The 15,350-nt window shown below is 36.6% G+C and overlaps 2 protein-coding genes across 14 annotated transcripts in view; one reads left to right on the top strand and one right to left on the bottom strand.

The window, feature by feature from the left end:
* Positions 1 to 15,350, top strand: part of LOC110827981 (E3 ubiquitin-protein ligase sina-like) — a 635,101-nt gene that overhangs the window by 164,570 nt on the left and 455,181 nt on the right. For 4 of the 13 annotated variants that reach the window (XR_015536943.1, XR_015536941.1, XR_015536942.1 and 1 more), the window contains exon 1: positions 13,157 to 13,458. The exons of 6 other annotated variants lie outside the window; for them this stretch is intronic. Coding sequence is in view for 4 of the 7 variants with exons in the window: in XM_087355370.1 (XP_087211496.1) it covers positions 13,322 to 13,458 (137 nt within the window). In the remaining 3 variants the exon portion in view is untranslated. Of the gene's footprint in view, positions 1 to 13,156; positions 13,459 to 15,350 lie in introns of those variants that run through there. 3 more of the 13 variants (XM_087355376.1, XM_087355371.1, XM_087355377.1) reach the window with 1 other exon arrangement.
* LOC110838474 (uncharacterized) overlaps positions 1 to 15,350 on the bottom strand; it is a 247,961-nt gene that overhangs the window by 146,921 nt on the left and 85,690 nt on the right. Inside the window, exon 2 of the mRNA XM_087355359.1 lies at positions 1,888 to 2,096. Within this exon, the coding sequence (XP_087211485.1) occupies positions 1,888 to 2,096 (209 nt within the window). The remainder of the gene's footprint in view (positions 1 to 1,887; positions 2,097 to 15,350) is intronic.

The raw sequence follows: 15,350 nt of genomic DNA, 5'->3' as shown, positions 1-15,350 counted from the left end.
TTCGGCTGATTTATATCCACAGCTACACGATTATGTTCAGATTACCGTTATGTTCAGTGTTGTGATTTGTATGACTCAACTGTGACGATAATTCCGGGATTACATTGGTTTTCGTTGGCTCGTTTGTACGTTCGCTTCGCCGCGTGGCAAGCACCCATAATTTTTAATGTAACAAGTTACTAGTTCCATTAACGTAGCTCTGTTAGGACGTGGAAACGTGTAATTTTGAACACAGAATGAACCCTATAGGAAATTTGTCAGAAATGTCACGTTGTAGAAAGGATATCTTATTTCCACGTACATGAACCTTGAGCTGCAAAACCAAGATTCGGAAACAGTGAGTTGGAGCACTTTGAAACTTAAAATGAGTCGAGTATTTTTTCTATTGATGGGTTGGTACCAACAGCACAAAAGACTTCAACGCATCAATCAGCGAACGAACCTCAAAGAAGAGTGAGAAAGTGTAGAGAAGTAAAATGAGAGAAAGAGGGAAGCCGTTGCATTCTCAAAGTTAATGACAGAACTAAGAAGAATCATTCATCTTATCTAGAAAGACAATGTACCTTTCGAGTTTTTGTAAGAATGAAAGGAATGTGTATTGATTGCCTGTAGTATATTATGATAACAATTAATTTTTAATCTACCGATATTTTAGAATTTAGGTATTTTCATCATAAATTCTAGTGCCCTACTGGCATTATCAAAATCAGGTCTAAAAATACGAGTCATTAAAAATATAATACTTTGGTGGAAGAAGGACACATAGGCATCTAGTGAGATTTAGGTTCTCACGGCCATGAGTATGAAGATGAAGATCTTCTGGGATGTTTGCTGACGTTTCAGAGGTGCTTACTGCCTCCATGATCAGGGCGATGAGTGCCTTAATCAATTAGTAGAACGACTGCAACCCTTATTCCGCTCTAATTAATTAGTTACACTGAGCGTTGTTTGTTCAAATTTGCCTCAAATTCATATTTTCAAATAGACTTCCTACATATAGGACCAAATTTCATTAATGAATCCATTTATCGTGTAAGCATGTAGACCGCTAGGTCTTGAAACGTCGAATTAATTATCAGAATGGAAACTATTCCTTTCAGAAGGGGGCGGTGCAATTACCGTGTGGTTAGGTAACCACAGTGTCTGCCCTTCTTTCAGTCCTGTTCCAGAAAATAAGTTGAATGTTTCTTTTGTGACATGGACAAATGGGAGTGCTTGCAGTTTGTAAGGAAGAGCCTGACGGATACAGAATACACAAAGAATAACGAAAAAAGACGCCATTTGAAATACGAAATTATAATTCGTGTCCGGTTTCCTCTGCCTTCCCTTAGTGGCAGCCAGAAAAGAGACCCGCTTCAGTAATATTTCTCTAAGGGTAATTTATTCTGAGCGTAATATGTTCCTTTGGATTTCAACAGTTTTTATTTTTCATCAGTTCGAAGAATTAGTTTGTTTACGTATTTGAAATGAAGCAGCTCATTGTCCAACATGTCACATAACCTAGTAAATAAGTATTATCTTACTCCTTGATAAGTCTGTGTTCTTTATATTTTCGTCTTTAATAACGGGCGTTGTGACCCTTGTGACTTACTGGATCATCGCCTTGTCTCCTAGGTCACCGTGTTTTGTCTCATGAAGACCAGAAATTCTAAAGCTCATTAAATTGAAATGAAAAGCAGGGAACAGTGTTTTAAAAATTTCTCTGTTTACAAAGATGGCTGTTGTCTGATCTCTGAAACGTAGGCAGTGTTCTATCATATTACACGGTGCTACAAGCCAAAATAATTCAATCTTCGTACTCACCGCCAGGAGAATCTCAAATCCTACTTCCTATGTTTACTGCACATAGAGCTGATTTTATTTGCTAGTACTCTTGTTTATACTTACGTCTACATGGATTCCAGGGTATGGGAAGATCTTGGTGTCTGGTTTCTCTCCAGGTGAGAATCTGTAGAATTCAAAGTTCCCTCGGTACCATTTGACGGAATAAAGAGGTGCTTCTTCCAAGTCGTACTGGCACAAGAGTGACGCCTGACTGCCCTTTTGCACGGTGGGCGGAAACACTAGCAAACTGACGTTCTTCAGACAGTGGCAATCTGCAAGGTAGAAATTATTACATTATTCAAAGTACGTAAAAAAAGGATCTTGTGAGATGTCATTGTATTTGTTTAGTTTTCGTTAGGCTTAAAAAAAATTTCGTAGAAAATATGAAGTTATAAAAATTCTACAATTTTCTTCAGATAATTTGTAATAAAACTGCATAAACTCTGTGTTAAAAGAATAAAAGATTAATATAGCATGACGGATGTTTGAAATACAAGATTCATGCTTCGTGCTGCATTAAAAATTCATTACGTAGTTTATCTTTTAATTTTACATTCTGTTTATACATCGTGATTTCACAGAAATTTTTGGGATTTAGGTCCGGTGAAGTCAGTGGCCACACGCACGATTAACGAAGATGTTCTACGTAGAGCTGATATCATTTTGAATTTAAGATATCGATAGATCAATAACAGCTGAGAATCGGAACTGAGTTCGTATGAAATTTCTGACTAAATATGACGTCAGGAATAAGATTTTGAAGTGTTGACACAAAACCATTCAGCAACGAGACCCCTTACGTTTATGACTTACGTAGGCTTATGTTAGCTGTCCTGTGGACTCCAATGATTAGGTATCTTAGTATAAGGGACGCCTGAAACCGAAGCGGATTCAGTGGGCTGAACATTGTTTTTGTATTACGAGAAATAGACCAAGGTGATGGATCTATGAAAAGAAATTAAACTTTTTGCTGTGCAGTTTGGTTATAAGTAGCTTTGAAAAGGTCGTGCGTCAGCAGCGTCTGGAACCACGTCAAATAATTCTAAAGAAACTCTCTTTACTCAGAGGTCAGGAAAGTCAGAGACTAAATCCATAACGGGGCTATCACACATCTTATGGAGCGTTGACAGACGAGTATGGGACAATTATGTAATTGTTATTATAAGGGGAACACCGAAACACCTCGGAGATGAACCTGTCCGGATAAATTAGAGCCATTTCATCCACCATGGATTTCACTATAATTTACCCGAGATTGAACCCAGGTCTCCTTGCGGATTAGCCAGAGTCTAGCTTCGAAAGCTCTGGTGTAAACACAAGAAATTTTGCTGACTGAAACTTTGTTTGCATGGAAATAGTGACGAATCACTGTTTTTAGCTGTTAAGTCATTGCTTGAAAATCAATTTTGACACATCGAAACGTATTAATTGGTGCACAGAACACTCGATCGTTAACTAGGCAACTTGCTTTTAAATGGGGAGGTTTGAAGTTCAGAATTTTTCTCTACAGTTATTTGTCTCTTGCGTGTTGGGGATTTAAACTCGAATCAAGTAATTGTATGTTCAAGCTAAATACCATTCCAACTCGTACCAAAATTGTTAGGCCATAGTCAGAGCTAAAATTAATATACGAAGAGGGGCGGGTGGTTTGAATGTGCTGGGGAAAGGGAAGTGTAATAAATGGGGAGCATGATTTGTAGACCTGCGCTACCGAGGGAGCCGGGTTTGTGGGACGTCTGCTCATATTTCCATCATTGTGCTTCTTTGTTTTTGTTCTGTTGCTGTGTTTTCACGTATCAGAGTCAAGTTTTAATTAGCGAACGCCACCTGGCGCCAAGTATTTACCAATGTTTCTTCTTTCTTTCTGGATGGTTTTAAATGGTTAAACGGCGCACAAAGTTTTCCAGCTTTGAGCATCTTTATGTTTGTTTATGCGCTGTAAGAATTTTATTTTATTGTGTTTTTTACAACTTTAGAATTTAAAATAAACACCAGCTATATATTTTCTGTATTGCCGCTTTGGGTAACCACTGCGTAAGCTATTTGTCATACGTATTAAGTTAACACGGGCGCACTGCGGTATATGACACAAATACATTTACTGTAGACGTGGTAACATACGCCGTTATCATACACCGTCAATACGGAAAGAAAGTTATGGAAACTTTCATTTCTAATAATATTCCTGTTGTGTACAGGCATCAAAATAAAAAGGAAAAATGTGGTATCTCGAATTATATTAGTTTTGCAGCCATAGATTCTAACTTGCAATAGATGAACTTCAGCATCTGTGATGTATTCTGTACAGAATCTCAAAGATGACGATTACGTAATACACTTGTTAATACATGAGTAGTAAAACATAATTTTGACCCGATATAAATAGCTTTTTCTCTACTGTTACATCATAGTGTAGCCCAGGTTGTTGGCACGTTGGCTTTGCTATTATAAGGTTAATCCTTATTGTAATTATGAAGTCAGTAGGGACGGCGTGAATAAGTAACTCCTGTGTGTTGCATATTCTTATCATATCAGACTGGATTAAGTTTAATGAATGAAATCACACCATGTTTGTCATAAATTGCAAATTTGAATTCATTACCACGTGTAAGAACGTTTCTTCTGTTAGTCAAATGAGGGTTATATCTGACAGTTTTTCAATTCTCATCCCCGTAAAGCATCATAATGGTGTTTATCTTAGAGATGTGGTGAGAAAATGCGTGCGCTGTGTAAGGAACTTGCTGTTATGATTTATGATTAATTTAAACGAGAAAACATTCAGACACCTTTAGTGCCGAACAAAACATTTGTATTTCCTTAATGACTGCTTTTATGAATGTATAATATATATAATCTAGGACATGTGTTTGCTGGTTGAAACAGTATTTTACCCAACTCATTTACATAATAGGTTCTTTAATAACACTGTATCAAATGAGGGATTTACGTTCGGTACTTGATTTTCTACAAGGACTGCAGAAGTTCTCTATGTAGAGTCTAGCTAGATCCAATGCAAAATTTTATGCGTATCTTTACCTTACTTGAAAAGAATCTCTTACTTATGTGTATGAGGAGGCATCAACCAGAAACAACCGAAGTTAAATTGGATAGGAATATGTTCATAACTGAAGGTGACCATCTTCTGGGTTGCAGCGCCTTGTAACCTGGTAGAAGTTTGCCAACGTTTCAGAGTTCCTTGCTACCTCCATCTTGTTTCTGATGGTAGAGGCAGCAATAACCTCTGAAACGTCGGTAAACTTTTACAACGCAGACGAGAGTCATCTTCATGCTTGACAACCGTGAGAATATCAGATCTTACATATTCAGAAATGTTTAATTTAAGTTTTAAAAGTGGGCGGTCATTGTATATTACAATGTCCAGTCCAGACTTTCGCATTGAATAAATGACTTCTAATCACATGCAATAAACTGTATAAACGGTATTCTCGGCTAGGCCTTTTGATTTGATTCACACCAGAATAATTCTGTGAAGTACCTTATAATTAATATTTTCTTAAAATAACAAGTACCGGAACAATTAAGCGGACCAAAACTGAATGCAACCTCGCACCTCAATTGGCCTTCTGTCTGTGGAAGGAATCTGATACAAGTAGTCGTCACTGCGATTGTAAAAAATAGCTACATTTTCTTAAAAGGTCTATTAATTAAATTGACAGTTGATGTCTTTTCTTGTTGCAAGGCCGAATTTCTTTCTTTTTCGGTGCTTAAAGGTTGTCTCCACTTCAGATTCTTGTAGATGATGCTTTAGAATATAAGTCAGGTATGACCAACTGGTGTACATCAGCTTGAAATATGGGTCTCTAGGATTTTTTTCTGTCATGTTTAAAAGTAACACGTACTTATAATGAGTTTTGGTATAAGGCAGCGATTTGTAATTTTATTTGGCATTACGCAACCCCCATTTCGCCTGCTGTGTCTGGTGTACCGGCGTACAGACCTAGGCATATTCTCCATAATGTAGAACAGTGATATTCAACCTTTTTTGTTCGCGTACCACCAGATATAATTTCTCTTCAACTTTGTACCCCAAAAGTTGTTGGTGTATAATTCAAGTTATATATAGTATATAATCTACATAAAAATTAATTAAATAAATTACATTACTGATTATTCAGTGTTTATCATAAAACAATATATTTTTTTAAATTTCACGTACCCCCTAAGATGTCTTCGCGTACCCCAGGTTGTTTACCACTGATGTAGAACACAAAACTGACATTTTATTTCCTTGTGAAACTTATAACAAACATGTGAAAACTGGAAGACGACTGCATAACTTTATTTCTGCGTAGAGGTGAGAAATAACATTTATATCAGGCAGCTTCAGGCGAATATTATGGTAAAACGGTACAGTGTTCTGTTTATATAAAATATCATCGTAAGCCGTAACTGCTTCCTGTCGCATACATTCCATTTCACCATTAATCACGCTATCATATTTTATTCAGTGCTACCAGCAGCTCAGACAGCACCGCAAATTCCGAATAAACATAGCTACATTTTGAGACAGTTAGTGTTACGTAACAAGTGACAGCTGTTTTAAGTGTAACTTTTAAGCCGCGTCGCCGTGATTGTCCCGATAACGCTGTATCATTAATGGTGTTTTAGCCTACATTTTTTTCTGAAAAATATAAGCATACCGAATGTAAATTTCGTAATGAAAACATAACTTGTAGACGGAAGGACACTTTCTAAGCAGTAGTGTACTGTGAACGACCCGGTATAACGAATTGTTAACACTAACTGCAAAGAGCTTAGCACCCCTTGAGAAGCTAACAGTTGATGGGCTAGTGAAGATATAATGTTCCTCTTCAGGAACTAGTGGTATTATCTGCTGGACACACATTTGTTCAGCATGGAAAGTGCATTTGTATGTTCTATAGATGGAGTTCATTTCGGAAGAATTACTCATTCTGTTTTTGGGAGTTGCGATAGCCATTCAGATACCGGAAAGGGAAGGAATATTTCTATTCACCGCCACGTCCAAACCGGCTCCATCAAAGTTTTGTGAAGCCTGTCACTGACCTGAGATTTGAGATTCTGACGGCAACAGCTCAGAAGACAGCCATCTTCTCAACAGTTATACCCGCTTAGTTCCCAGGTTGTCTGTTCGTTCATTCTCTCGTACATGGGGCGATTTTTAATAAATTACGGCATATAAATAAATATATAATTTCGCCGCCATTTAAAGTTTAAGAAAATTATTTTTTATCACATTCTGTCTCGACTAAACGTTATTTTTTGTTTTAAAAGTAAAGTTGCTTTTTGTAATAGTTTCTATCAGTAGTATAAAATGTATAAGAATTAAATCGGCTCTACAAGTGACAGAAAGTTTATCCGACACACGTTATCTGTTTCTGTAATCTCGATGTATGATGATGATGCAGGTGTGATCTGGTCTGTTTGTTCAAGCAGTGGCTTTGAAGTGGCGGCTATCGGCGTAGACGTTGACTTGCATCGTACATAGTCCATCGATTAAATGCCTGAACCGCTGGTTCTGTAGACGACTATTGTAACTGAGCACAGCAAGACAAGTCTACGGACTCGCTATTCAGCTGTTGACATCAAAAGTCTCCTCAGAGCTGTGAACTTCGTACTGCATCACGAAATCTTTCTATTTAGATTTCCCTCAGAGGTGAATTGGATACTCGCCTTATTTCCAAATTGAATTGTTGAACATTGTGGTTTATACCCCATCCATATTGCCAGAGGGTTACGAGCTCTGCCATGAAGTCGGATATCAAACTTCCAAACTCGGAGAAATAAGAAAGTTGAATTTTGTGTTCGAGGCGTTAATAGATTACGAAGGTATGTCCCAGGATCATGTGACTTTTTTTGAAGTTTTCGAGTTTCTAAATAATTGTATTGTATGTAAATGAAATATAGGGATCCTGTATCTTTTGTTCATCCATTCGTGTGTAGAGTAGGAATTTGCAATTAATGATTGCGATATATATGCTAATTATAATGATAATTGTACTGTTTTAACAGACTTTGGTTCTTGGTAGAAAATATTTTTCACAGGGAGAATACCACCGACATGTCCCCAAATCTGCTTGCATTAAATGCGTTTCCTTATTTCTTACAGAAAGTCAGCATTCTGGTGAATTTTAAGAAACGTTGTTGAACTTTTACAAGTTTACAAGCCTAAAGGTCCGATCTGATTAAAAATTCTAACGGTTCGAGAAGTTTTCTTTAAATTAAAAGCTGGCACATCAAATTTAATAAAAATCGGTATTCTTTCTTGAATTTTTTTGATATTTGTAGACGGACGAATGGTTTAAAATGTGCTCGTCATAGTTGTTAACATGCTTAAAAACAATATCTTCGAAAATTATTGAAGTTTAAGAAATATTAACAGTTATATATAGCGGCAACTATTGTCTTATAAGCCAGATGAATGTTTCGACCGTGAATAGCTAAAAAGAATGAAATTAGTATGGACGAATATTGTCGGTGTCATGTGTGGGAGGTATCAACTGCAAAATTTTCGAGATTAAACACCAGATCTATTGGCGCATCCGAGAGGAGAGAAGGGTAAAAATTAATAAAAGTGCGTCATATACTTAATGAGATATGGAAAGAGGATTTCAATTGCTTAAGGCTTAACCGAAAACATCTTATGGCGGTGAGATCAGGGAAAATGTGAATGGTCTAGTGAAAAGAAAGCTATTACGTAGAGAAATAAGTTTTTTCTAATAACTCTGTGATTATTTTATCGTAATTTACACTTATAACATTTTATTTAAATTTTTATCTTGTTTTGTAATAAAGATTTTACTAGAATTCTCACTTGCGTGACGTAAGTTTTCGTTAATACATTGACGATCTCTAGCTTACGTATAATTACTACTCTATTCCACTGAACTGAGTACACGACATGAAGTGGACGAGGCTGCAATGATACAGAACGGACTGTACTCGTCTGCAGAGAGGTGATAAAGGTTTATGGGCTATGTATATTTGTTTTACATTTAGACGTCTGCACGGTCTGATGAGTTTCAGTCTTTCTGCCGTCTCGCTACAGGATAGGGTTCCACTCGTAAACCGTGAAATTATATACCACGATACATGTTACGTTCTTCCATGCATTCTTCATGTGTATTTTGTGGTAATTTATTAGAATAGCAGTAAAATATCCGGCGCATAAATTGTACCCGCATCTTAAAAGTGTATGGTAATTTATAATGCAGTAACAGACAATAAGAGGAATATTATCATTACTGTAGAATAGAAGGCTTCATTGTCCTTTGTAGAGGAAAAATTGTGTTGACACACAAATCCATTATTTGTAAAGGATGATGGGTAATATTAAACCAGAGATCAGTTTTGGCATCGAGATCGTCTCATGTCTAAACTGAGTCTTGTTTAACGAGTCCAGATAAAGTACGTTTTGAAGGAAAAGTCAGGATATATTGACGTCTGTGGGTGTCCTTTTTGGTAGCAAAAGAAATGCTTTTTTGACACAGCAATTTTTTTCCTTGATGTTTCCACGTTATGACTCATATATAGCTTACCGGATTCCCATCTGCAAGCGACAACTGCTCAGTATAATAAATGCGTTATATTAAGTATGCTTGACCTCAGAACAAGAAACAGGGTGAGGAGACCAATAACCAAAAAGTCACACAAACATTTATATTTCATTGTACATTATAGGCCTATTTTTGGTTCTCGGTAAGAAGGGCTTATATCAGTAATTTCTATCTGAATACGAAAGCTTGGTTACTGAGACCGAAGACTAGAGAAAAAAATAATCAGGCGTATTATTATTGCATCTGATTAGGTACAAAAGTATGGGTTAGTATGCGATAAAGTTAATACGTCAGAAATGGATAATAATCATTCCCGGTTTGCGTGCGTTCACTCTACTACATGCTGTAAATTCTGGAAGTATTTAAATTGATGTTTCAGAGGCATTTTGTAGAGGGAGCAGAGCGCTGGATCGAGAAATCTCATCACGACGGTTCTGTGATACTAAGAGAAAATCCTTTAACCGTATAAGCTGCAAAATAAAACAAAACAAAATAAATATAATTAAATAATAACTAAAAAATTCGTTTTAGATCCGTAAGGTTGCAAATCCGCCTACAGAAACAAAGGACTGTACTGGATGCAACAACTCGAAAGGAAATAAAGGAAAACAATTCTACTGACAATGGAATTAGGAAAATCGATAAAAAAAAACTAGCCAGTAGGTTACTCTGTAGGGTTTATTTCGTACCAAGAGCAACGTTGGGCCACTTAATGGTCCAACCTCCCAATCGAGAGGTTTTATTTACCTCCGCCATCATGGTCAGTGCTGAGAGAGTTCTACAGTTTACGATTATACCACGATGCACAGAGTCGTCGAAAAAATTACGGTACTTAACCGAAGAGTACTGAATTGAACTTTTGTTTGTAATGTTACCATTACTGACATTGTTTCAGTTGTAGTAGTTTTCCCAGACTGCGCGGTTTGTTTCACATGTCGGTCTTTACGTTATGTTACTTGTTTCGTGTGAACAAATAGGGAAGTTTACTTTTTATCAGTTCAGTCCCCTTTTTTCAACCAATGGGTAGGCCCATATAGGCTATTCTCATGGATGTATTAATGGCTAAAAATGCAAGAGTTGTTTCTTGATTTGGTTCCAAATACAAATACATACTCAACTACGTTTTAAGTGTTTTGCAGAATTATATTTATCTCTGATACGTGCTATGATTATAGAAGAATTCACAAATCGACAGCTGGTAGATGTGATGGCATTATTCAGATATAATTTGTAGTGAACAATGACTATCGTTGACGTTTATATAGAGTAATAACAGCCGTCTTCATGCTTGTCGTCATGAGAACCTGAAATATAATTAATGGTTTCCTTAGTTGCTTACTAAGTTCTGAATCTAAGCCTCCAGTTCAGTACGTGTCTTTCTGTTTCCTTTTACCCCGTTCGTCGTTTTTCCTTTTCTGTTTCGTAGTTTCGAATTACAGTTTTCTTCAAATGGTTTGGATACGTTCATGTTTGTTCCAGTTTACAGACAGAGTGAGTGCTCTGTTAAGTACAGCTCCTAGAAACAGTTGCGAACAATTTTATGTGACTAGGAAACAATAAACATTCAAATAGACTCTTTTGATTTAAATTCTTTTTAGTTTCCGTTTTTAGCTTAAAAAATGTTTCCTTTAATCCGAGTTAAAGTACGTAACATTGTTCTTTCCCTCAATATTCTCAGAACCACAGAAAATTTGAAATAAATATAAGCAGTTTTACCACTGTTTCTGATCTTGAATTAAAACAAAGTGTTTCTTTCAGTTAAACGCTCTGTATGAATTCATGACTGCATTGTGTAATGGTTGTGACAGCTCTCTCCTTGTTTAGTTATCTTAAAATAAGAATTATATTGAGGCTTTATATACTTCTTTTATAGGAGCCATCCAACCAGCTTACGTCAAACAACGGGGAGAGTACTTTTATGTGTCCTGTACAACGCAAAGAGATGACGTTTCTCTCCATGGCAGTAAAGATATTGGGGCTCATGCTAGAACAGCAAACAGACATACCTTTTTATATTGAACAATAAAATATATTTTCATTCCTTCCAAAGAACACGATATTTCTTCAAGTTTGAGCGTTACAAAGTATTATTTTGTTGTTTTACTGAAATACCTCAGCAATCATATGAGGTTTACAATACAACTGTTGTTTATCATCTTTTATATGAGCAACGTGTAATACTCAACAAGCAGAAATGTCATAAATAATATTTACCGTGGACGTTTATGTTATGAAATATTTTCCATCGTAGGAAACAGACAATTGGTCCTTAGACGTCGTACTTGAAAAAGACGTTGGCTGTTGTTAATTTCCATAGGTCTATAACCAGATTAAAGAATAATAATAATATGATACGCCAGGTCATTAGAACGAACTTAGAATATACCTTCGTTGCAAAGTATTTTCTACTCGAGGGTTCTGTATGATTCTCAGTGTAAACGTGGATAATTTCCTTAAACAGCGTTTACAAATTGATCTTTTTAATGTTCAAGTGTTGTGTTTTCTTTGCGGTACGGACTGGAGTAATAAATATAATTTATAACATCTTCGGCTTCAAGGGTTAACAAGATCATTTTTCTGTATTTAGGACTGTAAAAATTTACGAAAATAATTATAACATTCAATTATCATTGAAATCAATCCCACTTTTCGCTGATGGTTAGAGTGTTACGTCACGTGTAAAGGTTTTAAACGAGACAAAGAATACGTTAGGTCCTTGTATTTTCAGCTGTCAACAGTCGATACTGATGGTCGTTTCCGTAATTACCAATATCGGCTTATGACTCAATTTAAGATTCGGAAATACTAATAGAAACAAATCAAGTTATTTCTTTACAATACATAACCACCATACCGCTGTTTATTCTGCGTTTTTACCCATTTTCAGTTGATACAACGTCGTAAAAGTAAGTATATAATCGAATACATACGGCATTAAGATGCTAAGCTAATAACAGTCGCACAAGTTCTGCGAATCCCGGTTGAAAAAATGATGATTATTCTGAAGTGGCGTAACATTGGTCTGTACTTCAGACGGAAGTGTAACAGCGTCCCAAAGTTCTTGACAGAGCCAGTAACGTCTCAAGTATACATAAAGCCCTCGTTTAGCTGATTTCCGCATCTTACTACTTAAACTGCCGTTTGCAGAACCCTGAAACGCTTTAATGGTTAAGATTTACTCCATCGGTTGAAGTAGAAGAGAATTACAAATTTCTGCCTCTCCTTTTGTCAGTACCCATTAGAGTTCAATGAACCATGGAATGTATTTTTGAGGCAGCAGATTTGTCTGAAGGGCTACTTCCTCTGTCCTTTATGAACCACACAAGTAGTTCAATGTGATGTCGTCGTGTGAGTTCAACTTCTATCATGTAGATGATGTTCTCTGGAATTCTCTCATCTTTTTTACGCATTAGAATTCCAACCTTACTTCACCATCAATCACCTCCGTTCCATTTTACTTTAGTACGTGTGAGAGACTGGCCGAGTCAACACTTCATATGGAATTCTCAGTTTCAGAGAATGGATTAGGACTATAATTTATATATGTTTTAATATATAGTATAAAACTAATGTAGGAAGTTTTTATACCCTTTAGAAAATTTTCAGTATTCCATCACCGATATCTGAGTTCTGAAGGAACTTATATCGTACGGCTACAGAAATAGCAGTTCCACAGAATTACGTAACTCACCATTGAACAGTCCTGTTTGAAAAAGAAAGTAGTTTTAAAAACGGTCACGTAACCGGTTGGTAACACTGTTCTGCCTTCACTCGAACAAGACGGTTGTTTGAAGCAGTTCCTTTGCATTCTTTGGTCGTAGCGAATTGTATGACGGTCACAGTGCCATTTCCAACAGTGCAACGCGTGTTTATTGTTGGGCATTATTTTAGTGTGCAGTGGTGTGATGCAGTTAAAGAGGCTAATCTGTTGAACATTTTAGATGCAGCTGTATCGAATAAGTCAACCAGTTTTAAGCTTGTTAATTGTTTTTGAGAAACTTTGCAGAGCTTCTAAGAATTTGTTGAAACGGGTTGAGTTTTGTCTACAACAGGGTGAGGAACACTTTCAACACGTGTTGTATGTATATATTATATACTTAATTTTGTGTTATAGTCTATTATGTATTATAAACAGCATATTCAAATTGGATTCCGTGATTTTTTGTCACTCTGTATTTACTTTAAATTTCCTTGTTATTTTATAGGCTCTGCTAAAATGCAGACGTTATTAAGCATTGAAAGACACAAAATAATAGCAACATATTACAAATATGGGGGATTTCGAACAAATTTCCTATTGTTCATTAAATGTGTGCGATATTCGTCTACAGAGACTTGGGAAATTATGTAAATTTTCCTTACGTTAGCCGGATGCCTGAATGAGACAGGGTCATTTACTTTGTGAATAATTCAGAAGCGTTATGGTTGTTGTCCTCATTGGAACTAGATCTTGTTCTGTAAGGACAGCGGTGATCGTCAGACATCCTAATAAAATCCGTCCTATAATTCCTAGTAATTATCTTCTGGCCCACATATCCAACAGCAAGCAGGCTGATAAACACTTTGCACAGTGTCGTAAGTGGACTATTTTGTCTGAACTGAAAGCCATGCAGTAGACACAATCCCAGAACCTGTGCAGTGCCTGAACTGTGTTCACTGTGATGACAGTGTATTATGCAGTTGTTCTGTGGAGTACAAGATAGAGGTCGTTTTCGTAACCTACAGGATGGGTGGGAAGAAACTAGGCATTAAATAATCGCTTTGCATTGGAAATATAGAGGTTATAACCATTTCTCATTGCCTACTTACTTCCCACCCACCCTGTAGATGTCTAATTAATCGCATGTCAGTATTGAGGAAGAAAATTGACAGAAGAGAAACAGTGATTGTCGCAGGACCATGCGTGGGTTACGCACAAGAGCATTTCAACAGGCAAATTCTGCCCTCTACCTACGCTGCGTCAAACATAAATTACACACGGGGCTGCTTTCTGTATATTTCTTGAGTGTATGCATCTGTTTATTACGTTATTGATGTCTACCGATTACAAATGGCTACTTTTTTAATATATCTTTTGCTTTGGGTAATTTGAAGTCTTCGCAGCGGTGAGTATGAAGATTTGTGTCTTCTGGGATGTTGCGCTGTGTAGTATGGTAGATGTTTACCAACGTTTCAGAGGTCATACTGCCCTGATGACGGGGGCAGTATGACCTCTGAAACGTTGGTTAACATCGACCATACTACACAGCGCAACAACCCAGAAGACAGAAATCTTCATACTCACCGCTGTGAAAACCTCAAATCATACACGTCTTCTGGGTTGTTGCGCTGTGTAGTATGGTAGATGTTAACGAACGTTTCAGAGTTCATACTGCCTTTATACTTTGCTTGTTAGTAGATAATCATTTCGAAACGAACGAAGTATACATGTGTAAGGGATTAGCAATTTAAGTTTATGACAAAACCATAAACGCTTTAAGTGGATTAAACGTGTGTTGTTTTTGGTAACACGATAATAAAATTATGGACTACGGTGTTTGAGATGAGTGATAATACAGGAGAATAAATGAGTATATTTTTACTATATCTCTTGTTGACGTGTCTGTCTTCACAAAACAATATATACTTTACAAGTGACCGGGGCTTTATTGTTTGAAACATCGCGGTTTCATACTACAGTTTTTACAAACCAGGCCTCCACTCGGGCGACAAAGCATTGATTTGATGAGCGTACTGTTTATTGACATACCAACAGAAATGAGTGAACAATATAGTATTGTCGGACAGAATTACTTTCATGCGTATGACGGGAAATTGGACTATAGTCAAATTATTAGTACAGACTCATTGAAGATGTAACGTCACATACAAATTACTACCGAGTTTGAAGATATATTTTGCAAGCATTGATATGTTTATACATTACACAATCATATATTACGTATCCTGGCGAAAGCCGTAATTTTCGTA

The sequence above is a fragment of the Zootermopsis nevadensis genome, unplaced genomic scaffold (assembly GCF_977971745.1).
Source record: "Zootermopsis nevadensis isolate Lab colony 2312 unplaced genomic scaffold, Znev_1.0 Znev_ptg000024l, whole genome shotgun sequence".
Taxonomy (NCBI): Eukaryota; Metazoa; Arthropoda; class Insecta; order Blattodea; family Termopsidae; genus Zootermopsis; species Zootermopsis nevadensis.
Note: the sequence above shows the minus strand (reverse complement) of the source record. Positions and strands in the feature narration are given on the sequence as shown.